At 36.4% G+C, this 22,010-nt stretch overlaps 1 protein-coding gene across 1 annotated transcript in view; it reads left to right on the top strand.

Moving 5' to 3' along the window:
• Positions 1 to 21,703, top strand: part of DIAPH2 (diaphanous related formin 2) — a 209,323-nt gene extending 187,620 nt beyond the window's left edge. The window contains exon 28 of the mRNA XM_082061623.1: positions 17,164 to 21,703. Within this exon, the coding sequence (XP_081917749.1) occupies positions 17,164 to 17,228 (65 nt within the window). The 3' untranslated portion in view covers positions 17,229 to 21,703. The remainder of the gene's footprint in view (positions 1 to 17,163) is intronic.
• Positions 21,704 to 22,010: the final 307 nt, after the last annotated feature.

Raw genomic sequence — 22,010 nt, 5'->3', positions numbered from 1 at the left:
TACCTATGTTGTAAATAAAAATCAGAAGTCTTGGATATCAGTTATTTAGATTAACTATTATATATTTTTTTTCTAGTGAGACTTCGCATATTGAATGAAATAATAAATAGTTTCTTCAAAGCAATTAAGGCATTTTTATTTAAGGTGCCTTCTGTGAACAATCTTGTAATCATCTGTATGGGATATCAGAGAAGAAAAGGGGATGATTTTGGGGTTTTTTTTTTGAGAGGCAATTTGTGACTTGAAAAGTTTTCATAGTCCTTTTGCTGGACTGCCAAGCAATTGCATCAGTCACATCAAACAGCTGTGACTGAACATACGCTGGTCACGATGCAGAGTGACCTTTCAGTTTGCTCATCATTAAGCTGAAGTTACTAGACCTTTCAGCCTGGTGTGGGTTTTTTTTCAAGGCACCCTGCTGTACTTTTCCTGTTTAAACTCTTGAATCATTACCCATCTTAAGGATCTACTGTACCCTGAAGGTATTGTGACATTTTACTAATTCTTTCCCCTGGACTTTCTAGACGTTACGGCTGTGTCACACTGGGCTGGACTTGAAGTACATAAGGCTTGTTTTTGAACTCTAAGTCAAAACAAACACAATATATCAAATTGCAGTTAGCACTGACTCTTTTTTACTGTTTCTACATCTGTGCTGTTCAAAGAGCATTTAAATGCATTCTTGTCAAAAATGTAAAAAGGGGATATGAAAACACATACTTCAGAGCAGTTATCGTCCTCATTGATTTTTTTCCCCTTCTGTATTATAGATATTATTTTTGGCCCTTTGCAAGCATGCCGTTTTATGAAATACATATTTGCCTTAAACTGCAGTTAGTAGTACCTTTGGAATACAAGTGACAAGATTTGCATACCTAGTGAAAAAAATCTTTGCAACAAATTGTGTATTAAAGATTTTGAAAATAATTCATTTGTAGTTTGCTTTTCCATTTCTGCAGAGTAGAATATTCCAGAATCACAGATATAAATTTCACAAAATTTTAAAAAATGTTTTTTAAGGTTCTCTTCCCTACAAAAAAAAGAATCTGTAGAGTTGACTTTCTCTATCCAAAGCCTGGTTAACTTGCAAGTCAGGTTGTTAAGCTGAAATTTAGGCTGTCTTTTGCTACTATTGGTTTCTTTTGCTATTTTCAATTGAAATATTACATTAGAAAACATGGGAAGTTTGCTATTTGATTTTTTCATTCAACATAACCAGGTGATAAGGTAGTTTTAGAGCCTCAAAATATCATTTGTTCTTTAAGTTCACATCGCTTCCTTGAGTATCTAGTGCAAGAGAAGCACTTGGATATCAAGAAGAATTATCATCAGTGTTCAGCAAAGTCTCAGTCCTGTTTTGTAGAAAGTGCTGTGTAGAACATCTAGTTAAAGAGAATACAAACAAAAAAGGTAATGTGTCTTTTGATCAGCAGTTTAATTCAACAAAACAGACTTTGCATTGTGTGTTTGAAATCTGATTCACTCTGCTTCGGGTGGACAATGGACAAGCTGTTCATGATTTTTGTTGCTTTGGCTTTAGAAATAAAAAGGAAATGTGTGGAAGAGGTGGGTGCTGACTAAAAGGCTGCACTGTCTAGTGAATTGCAAATAGGTGTAAACCATTAACACACTACACTTCGTGAAGATGAAACTGGTTCAAGCATGGAAAACTATTCCCTCAAATGGAATTGAAGGAGCATGTAGTTAAAACTGTTTACATACAGCAAAACATAATTCTAAAGGACATTGCCAGCTTTGGGAAAAAAAAAATAATCTGATGGATTTATGTTATTTTAGTGGCATTAAGGATGTATTTTTCTAATCATTTTATCTGGCAGCAAAATCTGTATAGGTTTCTATTCTCTCCCACTCCAGACTGAGGCTCCTGGCTTTCTTTACTTCCACCTAAATTCATAATTTGCTTGTTTGTTTGGGAAACCTAGGTTGGGAGTGGTACTGCAAACTAGATTTCTAAAAGGGGAAAAAAAAAGTTGAAAAGAAAAATAATGTTTCTTTTGTGGCATAAAAATTACTTTGAAGGCTAGAAGACATCTAAGAGGAGACATGGGATTCTAAATTCTATTCTATGTGACAGTGAAGATTACCTAACAACCTTTATCCTTATTAGCAATCAAGTCCTGTGTGTTCGGAAGATGCTTAAGGCCAAAGTTTGTCCCTGAATGACTTGCTCATTTTTCTGCAATCTCAGCAGTGACCTGTTCTTGCCTCTTCTGCTGCCTCATACCCAGCCAAGCTACCCTTGCCCTCCCCTTCCCTTCTGTTGCTTCAGTCTGGGAAAGGTCTAAGAGCAGAATTTAAATTCCACAACCTTCCTAAGCATCTTTGTATAAGGTGTCATTACTGCTTTCCATCCAGCCCAAGTGACTATAAATATATTTCTTCAAGCTTTACATTCACACACATTGCATGAGCTATGTGCTGTTCTCATGCCGCTGCATCAGGATAGATAAAAAGACTGAGTGACTGTCTCTTTTTCTTTGAAGATACAGAGTAGCAGGGGAATGGTGTGATGCTTACCTAATGTTGTGGATACCAATCAAAATTTTTGGAAGCAAGGCTGTATAACCATGTTCTGAGAATACTTAGAGGGGAAAAGCAGGTAAAAATGAAGCTGATTCACCTACAAATTAAAGCAAAACCAGATGTATGGGTAGAGTGGGCTCAGTGTGGAGAGAAAGTTGATGGAAGACTCCAAAAAGTTTTCAAGAGTTGGTGTAATAGTTATGTTGTATATTCTGAGATGAAAAAGGCTGAGAATGGGAGAGGAGCTTGAAGCAAGCAGGAGGAGCAATGAGGCTTACCTTGTCACTCCTGCTCATAGAGGAAGGAAAAGCATTTGAGATACTCTCCCCACCCCCCCCCCCCCCCCCTTTTTTTTTTCTGTCTTCATCACTGCTAGAACCAAGAAAGTATGTTCTCCTGTAATGTGATCAGGTGGGGGAACATATTTAACCAGTCATTTGTTTTATCGTGTGCTACAGATTCTTGCTGATAAAAACATAAATAAATGAGAAAAGCATCTAGTGAGTTTATTAGCTGAACAAAAAGGTGAAGTACAGGGTTCCTTCTGGTTGTCTATGTTACCTAGAATTTGTGGTATCTAGCTTGGGCAACAGTTGAGAAAGTAACGATTTTCTATTCCTGTCCTGAATAAATCTGCTCAGTAGTTGAACAGTTCCTGTTCATATTTAAATATGCAACTCATTATCAGTGCAGAAGTTGGAGTATGGTATTGGTGTTATCTTAAAGAGAATTTTAACGTAGTGTAGGTTTAGTATGTCTGGGAAGAATAACTGATAGATAATGTATTAAGGAAATTAATAACTGACAATGAAGCCAGAGAATACAGGATGATTGTGAACAATTTATATGAAGGGGTTTAACTTTCAGAAACAATGCAGGAACCAAGTGAGACTTGAAAGCAGAGAACAGCAGTTCTCACTGCTTAGCGCAACTGGAGAAGTATATGATATTTTTCCAACACAGTATAGCTGGAGTTCTTCAGAGAGCAAGAGGGGCAGTAAAGCCTTAGAGACGCCAGACTGCATGGCAGAAGTCAGCAACCAGGTAGGTGTCCATGAACAGCAGTTCTGTATTATCTTAATTAAGATTAGGTGACCTGATAAACTTGTATAATGGTAAAAGGGGCAGAGAGGAATCTGTTTAAATAAGATCTCCAGGAAAACAGGCTGTAGACTATTGCCAGAAACTTTTTGGATGAGTGTATTATTTAAATGAAGGTGGTCATGCCTGAAGTTATGAAAGACTAATTTTCTGGTGTAGTCAGCACGTTACTATAATTTTGCTTTCTTAGCATTCATGTATGTAAAAATGTTTTTATTCATATTATGAGTGTTGGCATTAGCTATTTTTGAACCAAAATAATAGTTAAAATCTCATGGAAAAATATTTCTTGTTTAACTTGTTCATCTGTTACCTAGCTTTGAATCGTAGTGTAAGTTAATTTCAACTAAAAGTCAGCATACAAACATTTAACAAAATATTTCAAAAGATTTGCAAGCAATACTAAGATTTATCACTACCTGAAAAAACAATGACTGTCATTGTGAACCTTGACATTGCTTGGCAATTTCCTAAAAGTTTAAAGCTCTGCTATTGAGAGGTTGAAAGATGCCAATTAGTTTTTCATTTTTGACATTTGTCCAAAGAGTGCAACACTTGTGAGTTGTAACAAGATATCATCTGTTAATTGGTGACCTCAAGAGCATCCTTGGTAGAAATAGCGGGCTGAAGGAATCTCAGTCAGTTAGAAGAGCTTAACTTCTTTTTAGCTCTATATTGTTAATTTTTCTTTAAAGTCAAGTGAAATTGTTATTTAATGCTTCTAGAACTTGCATTGCAAACTTGTTACATATTCTTGTTACTAAATAGGATGTATTCTTTAGTGTCTGTCAAACCAGACCTGGTCTTGCTTTTAATATAGATTATAACAACTTTTTAGGGCCCCCCCTCATAACGCATAAAACAGTCTATCAGCACTGTGATAGGTCATTGTTTAGTAAAGGAAAGGTTTGTAATTATGCATCTGGGAAAGGCAGAAAAGCTTGACTTCAGAAAGATGTTATAATATGTATATAGGTATTCTGCATCTGCATCAGTTGTGTCCACATTTATATTATTGTTTGGTTTGGGCGTGTTTATATTTTTGGTTTTTTGTGTTTTTTTTTTTTTGGTTTCTTGGGGTTTTTCTGTTTGTTTGTTTGTTTCCCCTAAATGGGGATTAATTTAGATAGTCAGACTCATTTGGAAGTAAGATTTTGCCCTAGAGTTTTTCAACCTGTTTTTAAAAGGCAGACAATAACAGTACACCTAAACATGGTTGGCATGTTAGTTTTTGCAAAAGGGCTGCTAAGGCAGTCCCCAAATACCAGCAGGGCCTTAGGGACCATCCCAGTCACAGTTGTGGTGCTGCAATGACGTGCTCCCCCTGCCCTTATTCCTGAGCTCCTTGCTATACGTCAGAAGGAACCACATTGATGGGGAAGGGATACACTGGCAGATTTTGCAAGCAAAATAGATCAGGATTAAGGAGTGATCAGGTGTCGATTTGGGGTTTCTACTGGCCTGAGTTGTTAGTGAAATAGAACAGGAAACCTTAGAAAATGACACTCCTCAGATACAAGTAGTAAAAATAATAAAATAATAAATAGAAACTATGTTGAGCTCTCTAATGAAAACTTTTTGCTCTCTCACAGTATTAACTGCTTCTGTACTTTTTACCTTTATGTGAACATAAAGGGTCAAATTCTGCCTTATGTGAGCACTGAGGTCTCAGGTTAAATCATAAGGGAGCTGTCTGTGCTCAGTCAAGAAAGAAATTAAACTCCTAAGTTCCTAAATGTTATTAAACTGTACCTCTGAGTCTGTCACGTAGAATCTAAATTACTTTCTTATATTAATTCTTTTAATAAGCAACCATTTCACATGCACATAACCTGCATATGCCTTCGTTACAGCTAATTTATAGCAAAAGTCACATGCAGTATCTAGTTATTCGCACTTGGGGTGTGTTGAAGTAACAGGTAGTGATGAAATCATCTTGCCAGGCTCAGACAGGAGTTTTTCTTTAATGTTATGTGATGAAGGTGCAGATGGGCATGGAAGACTGCAGCCTGTGCCAGCCGGTCATATAAGAGTGATGTAGTTTTAAGTTTTCTCATAGCATATTCAATTCCATTTAAATATTGCAAAATGCTGAATTGTAAATGTTAACCTAGCCATGAATAAAAAATGCTGATATTTTATTTAATCAAAAAATAATTATAGATAGTCTGCCTTTATTGTATTATTTAAAATATTTCATTTTACATGTAGACGACAAGTTATTGCAGAATGGGTTTTTTATATATATAAAGAGAATTTGTTTCTGATACATAAAAAATACAGGAGCCAGACTTCTGCAGGCTACAGGGAAAATTGTTTGCTTTTGAGAAGGGCTGTCAGTTCTTGGGATGTGGAGAAAAAACTATGGTAGCCAGTTTACATGAAACAGCAGAAAATACTTGCTTTTCAGGAGAGTTATTTAACTCCTGTTCTGAAATAAATTCCTGTATGGAGAAGAGAGCTTTCTCCTTTACCCCTGTCTTTGAAATCATCACTTTCATGTTCTATGCAAAGAAGAAAACATCTGTGCATGGGAGATGTAACTTCCGGTATTTAAACTGCTAACGGATAAAACTGAGCAGTGGAGTGGGGTGATCTTACCGAGGCCAGTGCATTCCTATGACACTCTTTAATAAAATATTGTAAGAAATAGCTAGAAAGCTTCGCCTTTGACTTTCATCTGGTAGGTTTTGATTGTAACTTTGTAAAGGAATTGGTATTGACTTCTATCAGGCAGTTTTGGAGAAGAGGTGAAGAGCCTTTTCTCTTGACTTTCTGTATGTTTTGTCAAATCGAATACTTCCATTTGAAGTGCGAAGTGAAGGCTGATGTCAAGAAATGCCTTCAGCACAAGCTGGTGCTGGTCTCTCGTGACTTTCTTCTTTCTTAAAAGTATCAGATTAGATTGTAAAATGATGGCAATCTAGCTGGACATAAACACGTTTATTGCAGGCTCAGCAGCCATTACATATCATTAGTGAAAGGAGGCAAGGGGCAAGGGGACCACTTTGATGTCAGTTTGATTCGTTTTAAGGACAAATGCATTCCGATGAGAAGATGCTAACTTTATGGCTACTTGTGTACTTGAAGTTCAGAACCTATTACTGTCTTTATTTCTTTGTCCTGTTCGTAACCTTACAGTCAACTTACTTTCAAAACAAATACACATTGTAAGAGCAGTAGTGTTAATAGGGGAGCTGGGAATAGGACGTTTTGGAAGCCATTTTAAATTACATTATTTATGAAGAGGATGGTTTATTAACATCAGACCAAATCTGTTCAAAATGTGGATACATATTTTTGCAATATTACACACTTTTCCTTAACAGTAAAATAGTAAGTGCAATTGAAATAGGTAAACACATCTTTCAGCAAATCTGTCCTCTCTGACATGGAAGGGGTTTTATCAGAGGATCTAATTTTACTTTTGGAGAACTGCTAATAGTGTGTGTGTAGTCATGAAAGGAGAGAGACATTTTCTGTGTTTGAGGTTTGAGCTTTTTCCTTACTGAAGCAGACCTAGTTTATTTGCTGCAATTTGTTTCACCCTCTGATTCAAGAGATATATCTTTTGCACTGTACATGAGTTGCAATAAAGGTTACAAATTAGAAGTTCAAGGGAAAATATCTGAATAAATGTTGTTTTATTGCAGTGAGTCTATCTTTCTGTTTCTTTACTACTGTTACTTAGACCTGACCTTCTTCCAGGATTTGACACATCACATCACACCACACATCTTGTTCTTTTTGTGTGTGTGTGTTATTTTATGAGGTACTTTCAGTTGTCTCATTTAGTTTAAAACAAATCATATGTTCATGTCTTAAATGTTTCACTAGTCAGAATAATTAAGTTGATCAGGTCTAGGAGCATTGGAAGGAAAATGGGTCACTGAAGCATTCAAGCTCTAATGGGAACCTGAGTTCATTCAGATATCAAATCTAATAATTGCTTTACACCTGTATACACAGTCCCAGCGAGCAAGTTCATATTAAAGGTTTAGTGGTACACTAAATACTCTGTTTCAAGGGAATTTTAGTACTCTTTTTAAAAAGACTAAGTTGTTTTAACTTTTTTCGACTTTGTTGTTGTCGTTGTGTTTGTGTATCAGTTGTAGTTTAGCTGATTACTCATCTTTATGCACTGGAAAATATTTTCGCATGAGAATTTCATACTAAAGTTATGATATGAGTAATGCCTTACAAATCACATTTAATAGCAATCAGGAAAAATATGAAGCCTATCATCTGAGTTTCACTGCTTTGAAACAATTTATTAGCCAGGTTAGAATTTACTGTGTACAATTTAACAGTGTTCTAAGTCTGAAACTCTGAGTTTATAAATGGTTGTGTGTGTAGCACAGCGTAAGGATTGCGGAGATACTCATAGCCATTGTTCCTTGAAAAACGCAATTTCATAAGGTAAAAATAAGCATCGTTTTGTGAGATTGTGTAACAAATGAAACAATAATTATAACTTCTCAGTTTAACTGAATTCTGTGACAAATATGCATTGAATGTCTGTGGCACAGATTGTCACACAAATTCAAGTAAATTTCGTCACAAACAAGAGTAAAAAAATACCGACCAGAGAAGTGACAGCTATTCATAGCAGGTTTCAGTGAATTCCAGACTCAAATGCTGGTCACAGCGCTGGTTGTTATTGGAGAGGATTTGAACTGATGCAATTGTTCCTCTTCATCATCTTTTTATTTTCCCACCTTTATAAGTTTAGTTCTCAGCTGAGAATTCAAACTGAAAAAGAAATGGAAAATGGCTGTATATGTGCCTGCATTGTACTGACATGAAGGCCTATTTTCCTCTGAAATTTTAAAGGCCAATTACCCTTGCAGGAAAGGAGAAAAATAGATTGATTTGTCTTGTAACCCCTGAGGCAGGCAGTCTTGTCTCAAACTAAGGCTTTTCCATTGCAACTCTTGTGAAAGAGCTTTCAGTGCATATCCCAAGTGATACTATTAACAAAGAAAGCAAAGTCAAATTAAAATATTAAATAGATCATTTAAAGGTTTAAGGAATCTTAACTCACTGAGACAGTTCAGGTTTTGTTGGTTTGTTTTTGGAGGTTTTTTGGGGGGGTGTTTGTGTTTTGGTTTTTTACTTGTTTGTTTATTATTTGCTGGAGTAAGGAATAGTAAATTTTATTTTAAGCAGATCACTTGAAAATAGGGTTTATAAATCAATTTTTATTCTATAAATACTTCAATTTATTAGATATTCTTCAGCTCTAAATAGGATAAGTGTTTATATCCTTAATGAAATTGTGATACGGATAGTCGCCTCCTAGATTTTGGTTGCAAAAGTGTTACTTTTAGTGTGTTCCCATTGACTGTGGTCACAGTTGGATTGCACTGAGCTGGTTAAGTGTCATCACACATGTCATTTAACGTTTAAACTTCTCACATTATTCATTTTTAAAGCATTTTTTGTATAACACATAGAACATAAGTGGTTTTTCTACTGATGTTCTGCATTTTCATACGACTCAAAGGCTACAATTAACAGTGCCCAGCAAGCTGGGTCTGAGTGACAGCAGGAAGATTAGATGTGTCTTTGTTCCCTTTTAATCTGAGTGAAACCCCTTTGTGTCAGGACTTAACTACTTTCATTTTTCAGACCTGGCTCTCTACTACTGTGCTTTTGGATATTAACAGCTTTTATTTAGCAAGTTAAAAAGATTCCAGACATCTACATATCTTGTCAATGAGGAATTGTGCATGTAGGCTGGTCTGGGAACCTTCTTAAAATGAAAGTACTGTGGGTTATCTAAGTGACTAACACTTTTGATGCAAATATTTTGAAACAGAGTATGTATCTACATACAAATCTATCTTACCTGAAGGCTTATTATGTTATGCTGAAAATGTTGGCACTTGTGACTTTTGCAGATAGCTCAGGAGATGTGTGTGTTTCTATGTTTTTCTGAGGAGGACCCATGTAGTCTTGAGAGACGTCCTTTTAAGTCTACCACAATTCTCTTGAATGCTTTTTCTTACTATCCTAGAAATCTTCTTAATAGCTGCGCAGGCCATTTTATTTTTTCTTCTTCCTTATTCTAAAACAGTTTCTTATTCTTCAACACCATTTCTTACATGTGAATATATTGGTAAAGATCCCACTAACCAGGATAATAACATAATTTTTAAAATATTAAAATATCAGCATGTGATGCCTTTATATTTAATGTGTTTGGGCTGGTTTTATGTGCTATCTGGTTTTGAGGGCTTAAAAAAATAAACAAGCAAAAAACTACAAACAAACAAAAATTACACACACCAAGAAGAACACCTGCTATTTCTTTGGCCTAAGGTTAAGTTTATTTTTCTCCATCATAACAATATATACTGTGTATATGCTCAGGTTATGACTCAGCTTTCACATAAAAGTCTGGGATTGGACCTAAACTAAAATAAAACAGACTGTATAGAATTTGACCTTCACAGTGACACGGTTTGCTTGAAGTCTTAATGTTTTCTTTGAAATTGATGCTAAAATAACCATTGTGTCTGTCATTTAAGTTTGATTGTCAAGAATTTGACATTCTGTTTAGTAAAAAAAGCTGAGAACAGGGATGTCTTATCACTTGATCTTTTCTCATTTTTTATTACAAAAATATCAAATCCAAATGAATGTAAAATGACACAGTGTGATGGTTATAAAGGGTCTGGTTCAGATTTTGCCAGGCACGTGTAGGGTGCCTGTTGAGTGTTTAAAACAGCAAAAGATTTAAGGAAAACATATAACTGTATGATTTCCCCTAACTCAGTTAGAAAACTGTTTTATTTACTTGTTTCATCTATTTGCAATAATGTGCTTTTGGAAAGTGCTGCCTGTTTCAGAGGGTGCTTTCTGAGGTGCTATTTTGGTTGCATTTCTCTCATAACAGATTTTTACCTCCTTCCTATTTTTTTACATAGGCCACACATTTTGAAAGCTCAGTTTGAAATCAAGTCTCACAGAGATGGACTGAATCTTAACAGAATTGAGGTCACAAGAGCCATTTTCTCTCAAGGTGCTATTTCTCAAAAGGATTTTCTTCTGGACACCCACAACAGTTTTGAAGCTCTTAATTTCCTTGAGTAGCTTATTTCTCAGTTGGTATTCTCTAATAATGTCGCAGGTACAGGCCAGGCAACACAGAGAACAGTGTGTTCAGCTGTAGCTGTTAAAGAGGTGCTGGAGATTGATGGGCTTCCCTGCTGTTCTACTCTATACCAGTTCTGCTTCTGTCTTACGTTCTATCAATTCCAATTTCCAAAAAGATTTACCTTTCATTGTTGGTAAGCTAAGCTGATGAAGGTGCAGGCAGTCAATAAAGAAAAATAATGAAGTTAATTCTTGTCATGGGTTGCTCTTTAAAGCAATTCTAATACGCTGTTACATAAATGACATTGTAACTTGGCTTCAGTTTTCCCTATGCAGAGATGGCTCAATGAGGAAACTACATACTACCCAAGCTATAAAGTGGTTTACATTTATTCTAGCTTGTCCCAGTTTTAATCAATGACGCTATTTATCTCTGTCAGAAAAAAAATGACATTTGTAAAGTGCAATTCAGATTTGCACCTTTTCTAAAGGAGAAATATTGATGTCATCAATATCACAGACGTAGCGTTTGCTCCTTGCATCTCTTGTGACAGTTTCTCCATTTAAAACATTCTTAAATGACCAGCTTACTCATTTTTTGTGTAATCTTTCCATGCTAATAGGAAATTATCTTGCTTTTCTGATTGTTTTCCATGTTATATATGTTTGTGGTGCTTGCTAAAGTACCTGGGACTGTATGAGTATTTTCTCTTGGGTTGCTCATGAAAGCGAGATGTGTTTCAGTAGGATTTCTCAGTGAAGAAAATTTTACATGAATGAATAGATAAATATTTTATGTAAATGCTTTAATTGATTCCCAAAGGTATAGGTCATACAAATTCCCTTACAGCATGCATTTCTCCATCTTTTGCATTATTTCAAAAACATGGAATTACAGTATCACAGTATCACAGTATCACAGTATGTTTGGGATTGGAAGGGACCTCAAAAGATCATCTAGTCCAATCCCCCTGCTGGAGCAGGAACACCTAGGTGAGGTCGCACAGGAACATGTCCAGGCGGGTTTTGAATGTCTCCAGAGAAGGAGACTCCACAACTTCCCTGGGCAGCCTGTTCCAGTGCTCTGTCACCCTCACTGAGAAGAAGTTTCTTCTCAAATTTAAGTGGAACCTCTTGTGTTCCAGCTTGATCCCATTACCCCTTGTCCTATCATTGTTTGCCACTGAGAAGAGTCTGGCTCCATCCTCATGGCACTCACCCTTTATATATTTATAAACATTAATAAGGTCCCCCCTTAGTCTCCTCTTCTCCAAACTAAAGAGACCCAGCTCCCTCAGCCTTTCTTCATAAGGGAGGTGCTCCACTCCCTTAATCATCTTCGTTGCCCTACGCTGGACCCTCTCCAGCAGTTCCCTGTCCTTCTTGAACTGAGGGGCCCAGAACTGGACACAATATTCCAGATGTGGTCTCACCAGGGCAGAGTAGAGGGGAAGGAGGACCTCTCTCGATCTACTAACCACCCCCCTTCTAATACACCCCAGGATGCCATTGGCCTTCCTGGCCACAAGGGCACAGTGCTGGCTCATGGTCATCCTGTTGTCCACCAGGACCCCCAGGTCCCTTTCCCCTACACTGCTCTCTAATATGTAATCTCCCAACCTATACTGGAACCTGGGGTTGTTCCTGCCCAGATGCAGGACTCTACACTTGTCCTTGTTAAATTTCATCAGGTTATTCCCTGCCCAGCTCTCCAGCCTGTCCAGGTCCCGCTGGATGGCAGCACAGCCCTCCGGCGTGTCAGCCACTCCTCCCAGCTTGGTGTCATCAGCAAACTTGCTGATAGTACACTCAATTCCCTCGTCCAAGTCGTTAATGAATATATTGAATAATATTGGCCCCAGCACTGACCCTTGGGGCACTCCACTAGATACTGGCCTCCAACTAGACTCCGCACCATTGACTACCACTCTCTGGCTTCTCTCCCTAAGCCAGTTTGCAACCCACCTCACTACTCTATTGTCTAGACCACACCTCCTCAACTTAGCTGTGAGGATGCTGTGGGAGACTGTGTCAAAGGCTTTACTGAAGTCAAGGTAGACAACATCCACCGCTCTGCCACCATCCATCCACCTTGTTACATTCTCATAAAAGGCTATGAGGTTGGTCAAGCATGACCTACCCTTGGTAAAGCCATGCTGACTGCCCCTAATAACCCTCTTATCCTTGATATGCCTTGAGATGGCACCAAGGACAAGCTGTTCCATTACTTTCCCAGGGACAGAGGTGAGGCTGACCGGTCTATAATTACCCGGGTCCTCCTTCTTGCCCTTTTTGAAGACTGGAGTGACATTTGCTTTCCTCCAATCCTCGGGCACCTCTCCCGTTTCCCAAGACTTGGCAAAGATGATGGAGAGCGGTCCAGCAATGACTTCAGCCAGCTCCCTCAGCACCCGCGGATGCATCCCATCTGGACCCATGGATTTATGGATGTCCAGAATTCTAAATATTTTATTCATTGCTGAGCGTTCTACCTTCATATAGCCATTTTCAAGTCAACTCAAGCTGGTAACTTCCTTCTCTGAGCATTAAACACCTTTTATTCTTGTCAGCTGTGGGAAGGTTAATTCTTTCACCTTGAGGTGGTTAGTCAGGAGGGAAAAAGAGGAAAAGATCATTTCAGAGCTCTCCTCACTGGGGTTGTGCCCTTTAGCATGTGCTGCAGCACAGCATTCACTAGCTGAGCACGCAGTGCTGTATACTGCTCATCTTCCAAATTCAACATTTTGGCACTATTTTAAGCTCTTATTAATGTGATAAACATAGCATCTATTAATTAAGACATTATTTAAAATACATGGTGTTCAGGTGTGAAGGTCTTGTGACCACTGTCTTTGAAGGAGGCCAGGTGGTTCTGGTAGTGCACATTCCTGAAACCCCCAGTGTTCTTTTTAGCCCACATTCCTACATTTAGATGCTTTGTCTTCTGCCTACAGATTCATGTTTCAACCTTTTGTTTTTAAAAAAGGGCGAAAAGTAAATATCTGCACCAGTCATGTTTGGTTGTTGGTTTCGCGTGGTTTGGTGGTTCTGTTGTTGGGTTTTTTATGCTAATCTAGGGGTGCTGCAGTTATTTACATTTGGGAGGAATTTAGGTAGTCTCCTGATGAGCACTCTAGAAACGTCTTCATGGAAATAAGATTTCAAAATCAGTTTAGTGCTTGATTTGTCTGCTGTAACTAAGGCACAAAGAAACACTCTTAATGCTTCAACTCACTGGAAGAAAAAATAATCCTGGGGAGGTAGTCAGCTAAGGTACCAAGCCCAAGGTAGCAGTTTCTAATACATTTACAATTTCAATGTAAGACATGTCAGAATAAAACTTTTTTTGTGGTTGTCACAGGATAATACAAATTCCAATCAAGTACCTTTGAGGTGTGTTTTTGTAGACTCTGTCTTTTTCTATTATCAGATATCACAGTCTCATGACTAGTCCATTCAATAGCACAACATCTATATTATTGCTAGCATTGATTGCTTATAAAAACTAAGGTTTATAATTAGGAGAGCACAAAGTTACTACCTGGAAGAGTGGATAAGAGGAAAGTGAAATGGAAAAGTCACTTAATCTTAGTAATGCAGTTCTGCAAAATATAATTTATTTTTCCCCTAATATAACAGAGTTTTATGTTGATAACAAGCTGCTGAGTTAATAAATCTGTTGCAGATATTGAGACTTCTATTTTAATAATAGAACTAATGAAGGAGCATTAAGAAAAGGAAAAATACATTTTGCAGAGTGTATTTTTTGCAGAAATATTTTCCTCTCCCCTACCAATATGTTTTTAATTGATTGTAATTTCTAATGCTTTATATATATAAAGCATAAGGGAAAACGTCTTAAGGGTGAAGTTGTCGAATTCCATAAAATTAAAATACATTGTCTAAAAATACCAGTCTAGATTTTTGTTGTTGACTTTGTGGCATATTATTTATTGTGGTTTTGCTTATTTTTTTACATCAGTAGATTCATATTATGTGGTGAATGATGTGTATGTATCAAAAGCACGTCTTCAAATGTCTTGTATGTTGTAGATATTATTTATTCCTGTCTGAGTACTATATTGAGTGCAAAAAGACTTGAGCAAGTAATTACTATTATAACAAAGTGCATATATTTCTTCCAGTGGAGGTGTAAAGTTTGCATGGTCAAAATTACATCCCAGTATTATAAATACTAAAAAGGAACTACTGATTTGATTTCTCAGTCTTTAATTGTATATTTACTTCATATAAATTTGATCCAGCTAGCTAAAAGCTGAAGATTATTTTATGATATAAAAACATGCTTTGTTTTCCATTTTAATCCATTGTTGCTCTACCTTTCACTGCTACAAGAAAAGGTCAATTCAGCTCTTAATCTATTTTTAACTTGTACAGTAGGCATCTTGAAATTTTATCAAGAAGTCTATTGGTGAAGGCACTTCTCCCCACTGAGAGCAACTATCACTAGACTCTTTACTATTCGCTGTTAGAGAGGAGCAGCAGCACGTTGGAGTTGACAACTCTCCATCTTGGGTTTTAGACAACATTTTTGTGCGTTAATTTCCAGTGCCTAGTGACACTGCAACTCATGTAGAGATTTATTCCCATGCAAAACAGATTGACTTAGGGTAATTTGAATACTTTATGCATGGATAGATTCATTAGGAAAAGGAGGCAAGGCAGAACTATAAAAAGAACTAATAATCTTGCTAAAGGAGCCATTAATTCCCTATAGCATTGGAGACACTTTCACTGAACAGGGAAAAGGAAGGCTGATTTTGCAGAGTCTGTGCAGTCTCCACAGGCATCCTGTCTTCTCTGACCAGAAACAGATCCCAGAGATGACTTTCTTTGTCTTCTCCAGACCCTTATTTGATGAGCTTGAACTATTTCTGGGTTTTTTTTGGCTTAGAAGAGAATCACAAAATTATTGAGGTTGGAAGAGACCTCAGGGGATCATCTTGTGTACCCCCTGCTCAAGCGGGGCCACCTGGAGCTGATTGCCCAGGGCTGTGCCTAGACAGGTTTTGAATATCTCTAAGGATGGAGACTCCACAACCTCCCCAGGCAGTTTGTGCCAGTTGTGTCAGGTCCTCTAACCAGACACCAATGAAAAGACCCCGACTGCAGTCACTTTACACCCTCCCTTTAAATATTTATATATAATACAATGATAAGACCCCAGATTGGTCTTTGTTCCAGCCTTTTCACCAGTCTCTGGAACACGGTGATTTGGTTAGTAGCTTTTCCAAAGAATATGTTTCTGCCTTCAGACGTGCTGAGGTCTCATGCTTTATGCTTGAACCTTCTGCCTTGACCCAAGTTAAGGATGCTGTCCCAGCAGTACCGGTAACACATGCTGTTATAGTCTGCTTTGCTGGGGAAACAGATAGAGCTAAAACGGCTCATTTGGAAAAAAGCTGAAAAAGACTGCTTGCCTGCAGTTTGTCTGTCAGACTTTTTGCTTCTGAAATGGCTGTTGTTTTAAAATGCTCCGGTACTACGTAGGAGTTCCAGCCATAGACTGAGACACCCTGATGCTGCAGCAGTGTAGATACTGTAGTGATGCAAACAAAGAGCAGCAACCTGAACGTGACAGGAGAGAATAGAAGAGACCAGGTCCAAAGCAAAGAGTCATTAAAAAAAAGAATAAAAATTTAAAAAACCCCAACAACAACCAAGTGGCAGGACCATATTTTTAAAAAAAGAAAGATCAAAACCTTCACAAAACTAAATGCAGGTTAGTTTTCTGCTTCTTTTGTATGTGTGAATGCATATATTCATCGCTTTAAAATTTTATTTTAAAGGCATTTAGGAAACTGGCTGGTACTTCATGATTGTTTTCCTGTGATAGAGACATATTTATTATTCATTGCAATAATTGCTGTGTAATATTTTATACTAGAAGTTGTTCACATTGCACAATCAGGAAATGCTTAGGAAGGGGATGATTTAACTGTTCTAATTTTTCCTCTGTACTAAATTATAGTGAACAAGGTTAACACTTTTATACTTGTAACATTTACTAGGCTTTTCACCACCACACTGGTCAGTGCATTCTCATGACACTTGAAATGTATTTTTCCAGATCTTCTGTGCATAAATTGTTTATAAAGTAAGATTTTGCCTAGAATTTTAGTTATTTTGTGCTGTTTCCAAGGAACTGTGTTTCAGGATTCTCCTAATGCTTTTATCACTCAGCTTCTCTGATCAAGAAAGTAATTTATTGCTGATTGCAGAACTCTTGAACTCAGTCTGGCAGCTGCAGTGTGAAACTTCTCTGATCCAGTCTCCTAGTTCCTTATTTACATATCATTTGAAATTATTTTCAGGACTGTTTGAAAACCTCTTGACATTGCATTACCCGTGTTTCAAATCTTACGGTGATTTGTTTTTTCTCTCTTTGTGTTACAGATAACAGACGAGTAACTTTGGAAAGGTCTCGTTCTCGCCACAGTGGAACTATTGCAGCTGTATGATTCTTCTGATGCCAAAGAATTAGTGAATTGTTTTATTTACAATTAAATGGATATGCTTTGAAAAGAGTTTATCATATGAATTGGCAATGATCATAAAGGAATACTGGTATTGATTAAAAGAGAAGGTGTATAAATAGTATGTATTTTAAAAGCTATTGCTAAAAAAGTCCACATACTGTATCTTATAACCCCAGCTACCAAGATCTGTAAACAGTGTTAAACAGCAGGATATATATCTTATTTTATTATGTTCTTTCTTTTTTTTTTTCCACCTTATTTTTCTTTTTAAAGCTGGCAACTTACATGAAAAGAGTTGGGGATTTCTAGGTTATGTTTTATATGGGTAAGAAAATACAAATTTGTTGAAAGAATACAGCTGTGGATTCTATTTGAAGTTCTGATTTGGACATGAAAGGAAAAAATAATAAAATTGTATGTTAATAAATTCAGAGATAAGCTGGTCTACATTATCAGAATCTTTTTTTAACCATGAAAAAGCAACACACAGCCCAAGTCAGGTTGCTGAAAATCTTATCTCAATGTAAAGCCTGGTGGACTCAGCTATTTTGGCTGCAAGTAGGTTATACCACATATCTACACTTTTGGTGATATGATGATGTATAGTTACTTATCACTGCTAAAAAAAATTAAATAAAACAGAGCATAGGATTTTACTAAAATTAAATGATATCAAGGGCAGAATATGTTTTAAATTGTATCTAAAGAGGGATTTTTCTAATTATGCATTTATATATTCTTTATAAATATATTTGGGGGAAAATATGATTGTCCTATTTTAATTACGCTCAAAATACCTTTGTGTAGGTTTTTAGAGACAAGCTACATTATGAAGTTATTCAGAACTGCCTCTGAGTTTTTCCTCTGTGTCTCAGGTAAAATATGTAGCAGGATCTCTACTGGTGAGTTTTAGTGCTGAGGATTTAGCAGCTAAGAACAGGTTTTCTACCTGGAGCACTACATAGCAGTGATCAATGATTGCAACAGTCTGATTTTTGGGGCAGCTTCTCCCGTTGTCCTGTGTGTCCAGGCCCCGCACTGCAGTAGCTCAGGTGAGCAGTCAAGTCAGTCGCTGACACTGTGGATGTTCTGCCACTCGAGGGGAAACGATTGTTCCCTTTTCTCCCCACACTCTAGTTGAATGTACAGTCTGTTTGGTGTTCAGGTCAGTCTTCACCATCCTTTTCACTAAAGGTTCATTGCTTATCTGGATGGGATGGAGGATTTTAAGCAGGAGTTCCAGTGGAACTACTCATAGGTTGCTCAGCTATGATATTTAAATAAACGGGATACAATGTAGTAGATGGCACTTGTTCTCAAATTATTATTGCTTTTCACTGATTGATGGATTATTATGAATACTTTTATTGCCTGGTTTATGGGTAACTTTTTTCCTTTTAAAGTTATATAAAGAATATTTGGAAGGTAAGGTGTCACATTGTTTTCTGTGCACAAGCTGCCAGCTCCAGAGGAGCATTTGATAGTGGGGCAGTGTAACTTTGCACACCTGCTGGAGCCAAGTGTCTCTGTACAGTCGTACATTCTTTTTGCTTCTCTGGTAAGATACTTTTAAGACTATCTGACTAGTTTGAGATAAATTCTCACTATTTCAAACTACAGTGAACAATAACCAGTTATTGTAAGAAAAGATACAGCTCCTTTTCAGTCTAGTATTGAATTTTTTTTTTTCAATTGTCTTCAAAGGAAACAGGGGTTTTGCCCATTGCTATATCTCTAAACATAGGAATACGACTGAAGCCTAGTGAAATGTGTGCTGTCAACTAATAATCTTCCTAAACTCTTTGGGGTTTTTTGTGGTTTTAGTATCAAACTGAAGAGTCGTATGGTACTTCAGGAAAAAACAATGCATGGAACAGGATTCCATCTCCCTCTTTATTAGTAAGAGATACAAATAATTATATTCTGTTTCATGCGAGGTCATCATCAACCTTATATTGAAGCGTAACTTTTTTAAATGGAACTAATAAATTTTCAGTTACAGAAAAGTGCTTCATGTACAGACCCAGTTTAAAAGGATAAACTGCATACTGTCTATTTAAATTTGTACTATAATCAACAGCATATTAGAATTCAAATTTTAAAATGATCATGTTGGTGGGATTTACAAGTATTGGTATATTCTTTACATAGGAAAATTCAAAAGCTCACAACAGAATCTTTATACTGTAGCAGTAATTATTAGTGCACAAGTTTTTTCATTACCATGGGTTATATTTTTTTAAAGCTCTGTGAAAGCTGACTACAGATTTTCAAGAACCAAATCTTAGGGGGGGAAAAAAAACGGCAAACCCCAAATAACAACATCATCTGATGCTTCTTTTTTACTACTTTTTTTTTTTTCATATTTGAAACATTTATGTAATTTAATGGACATATCTGTTAGAACAAAAGTGTCTTTCAAAGGAAAACTAGTTTAGAAGATAATTTATGTAAATATAGGGTGCTCGTATTTATGAAGTCTGAAATATTTTCTGAAATTGATGCTGGTCACTTTGTCTTTTGATAGTTTTTCAGTCTATATTAAATTGCAGATATTTTTAATGTTTTTATTATTGATCTAATTTTCAGAAGTGTCACATGTTTATCTAGAAGTGTAGAGGAGTAGCACCTTTTTCAGAAATGCACTTGCCTTATTTTCTAATTTTTAAAAATGAAATATATCAGTTAAATTATATTTGTATTCAAGTAATCCCAGAAAGAAAATTGCTGGAGGGTTCATACATAAATTCCTTGCTAATTATGTTTCACTATATGTCCTCTGAGACATGACATTAACAATATACCAGCACATCTGTTTGCATTCACATTTTATCAGTTACAAGTACTGAAGAAATTTTTTTTATGATGTTACACTGTTTACATTTCTTAGTTTATTTAAGAGGAAAATAATCTTACCTTTGCAATGAATTGAACTAAATTTGCAATTGACATGGGAATGAAATGTTTAAGTCATATACAAATATACATCTCTGTTGCTTAGCTACTGGCTGTACAGATCAGAAATGTAAAGACACTAGACATTCTTTGCTGAAGTTTTATGCAATTTACTGAGAAAAAAAAAAGTGCAACACAGATTGTCATGTATGTTTGTTTGTGATTCAATATCCTTTCCCAGCACATGAGTGATGTTTGGTTGAAGTGCTAATCATATTATGAACTGATGCTAAAGCCAAAACAAAATTAGTGCTTCAGAGGGCATTGACTAACAGCTTCAGGAAGTACTCCCAGAAATACTATTACAGAAATTGTTCTGCTTTTAGAGAACCATGGTCAATATGAAAAATGTTAACTAAAATTGTGTTCTTTCTTGAAAATGCAAGCTTTCTTATAGTTCCCTTCAGTAATACACAAACAGTTATGAATATCCACATATTTTTGCATTTTTGTGTGTGGTATATGTACTACCTCAGACAAATGCTGTAAAAAACAATGTTTTCATGGTTTCTATCCAAACCACAATTCATCAGTGACCTACTTTAAATTCATCCCATAACAGACAATTGGTTTGCAAAACTATGAGAATCTGGCTGAGTTTTAGGTTTGGCTCTGGAAATCCTCCTACAGCTTTCATTAAGAAAATTTTGCATCATTCGGCTTTTGCATCCCTCAGGCAAATCCTGCTTTGATGGGTGAATTTAGTACTTCCTGTAGTGAGAACGATATAGCTAGTAAATATTTAAAGCTGGTAATAGTTATGTGGGAGCAAACTTACCTGTATATGTAAATTGCTTCTTAGCCATTAAACAAAGGCTTGGCTGAATTATACTTTGATGTTTGCATTGAAATTGCTGAGAGGTCAGGCATAACAAATGCTAAGCGATAAAGCAATGTACAGCCCACCTCTTATGTGCCATACTGTATTTGCAAGTTATTCATTTTAAAATAAGTATTGTAAGAAACCTCTACATCTCCTTTTCTGCGGTGGCTACACACATGCCCACGCATGCACATAAAATGTAAATAAATAAGTCAAAGCAGATCAAGCCAAATGCCTCAGCTTCAGGTGTCTCTATTTCAGATCACATATTGTTTTTGTGCACGAGAAAGGGAGTTGTGTAAGCCTGTGAATTCTGCAGTCCTGCAAGCTGTCGCACAGCACCCACTGATGTCATTAGAAGAACGTTAAAGGAGAAAGATCTGTTCTTGTAGTGCTTCTTTTAGCACTGTTTGAGGTGATACATATGCCACAGAATGTGAACAATAACCTATTACAGTTTAGTCAGTCTGCTGTCATGCATCATTTGGTTTCCCTTTTGGAAGTCATATGACTCCTGATGCCAAAAAAAAAAAAGAAGTGACAAAACTCATGCATTTCTATTTTTAAACAGCTTTGTGTTTGTAATAAATGTTTAAAATAGGAATTTGATGAAATCACAGCCTGGCCATTGTTAATCCATGTATTCTGAAAACTGTAATAAAGATATACATAACATGAATTTGCTAGGTGCGCCAATGTTTTACTTGTTTATCCTGATTATTACCTATTGAGTTACCGTCACCTCAGGATCTGTTTATGTTATATGAAATTATCACACTGATATTATTTCCCATTTTAGCTTACTGACATTTTATGGATCTCTGCTTTTTTTTTCTCTAAGGTGTCAAGTTTATTTGAATTGAATTTGGGGAAAAAACATGCCTTTTCCATTTGAGGGAGCACTTTAACAACTAAACAATCAAAAAAAAGTATATAATAAAAAAAAATCATGGTGATACCGTTTTATTTTTACAAAAATAACAATA

The sequence above is a fragment of the Streptopelia decaocto genome (assembly GCF_964273445.1).
Source record: "Streptopelia decaocto genome assembly, chromosome: 10".
NCBI lineage: Eukaryota > Metazoa > Chordata > Aves > Columbiformes > Columbidae > Streptopelia > Streptopelia decaocto.
The sequence above is the reverse complement of the archived record's forward strand: the minus strand, read 5'-3'. Positions and strand labels throughout refer to the sequence as shown.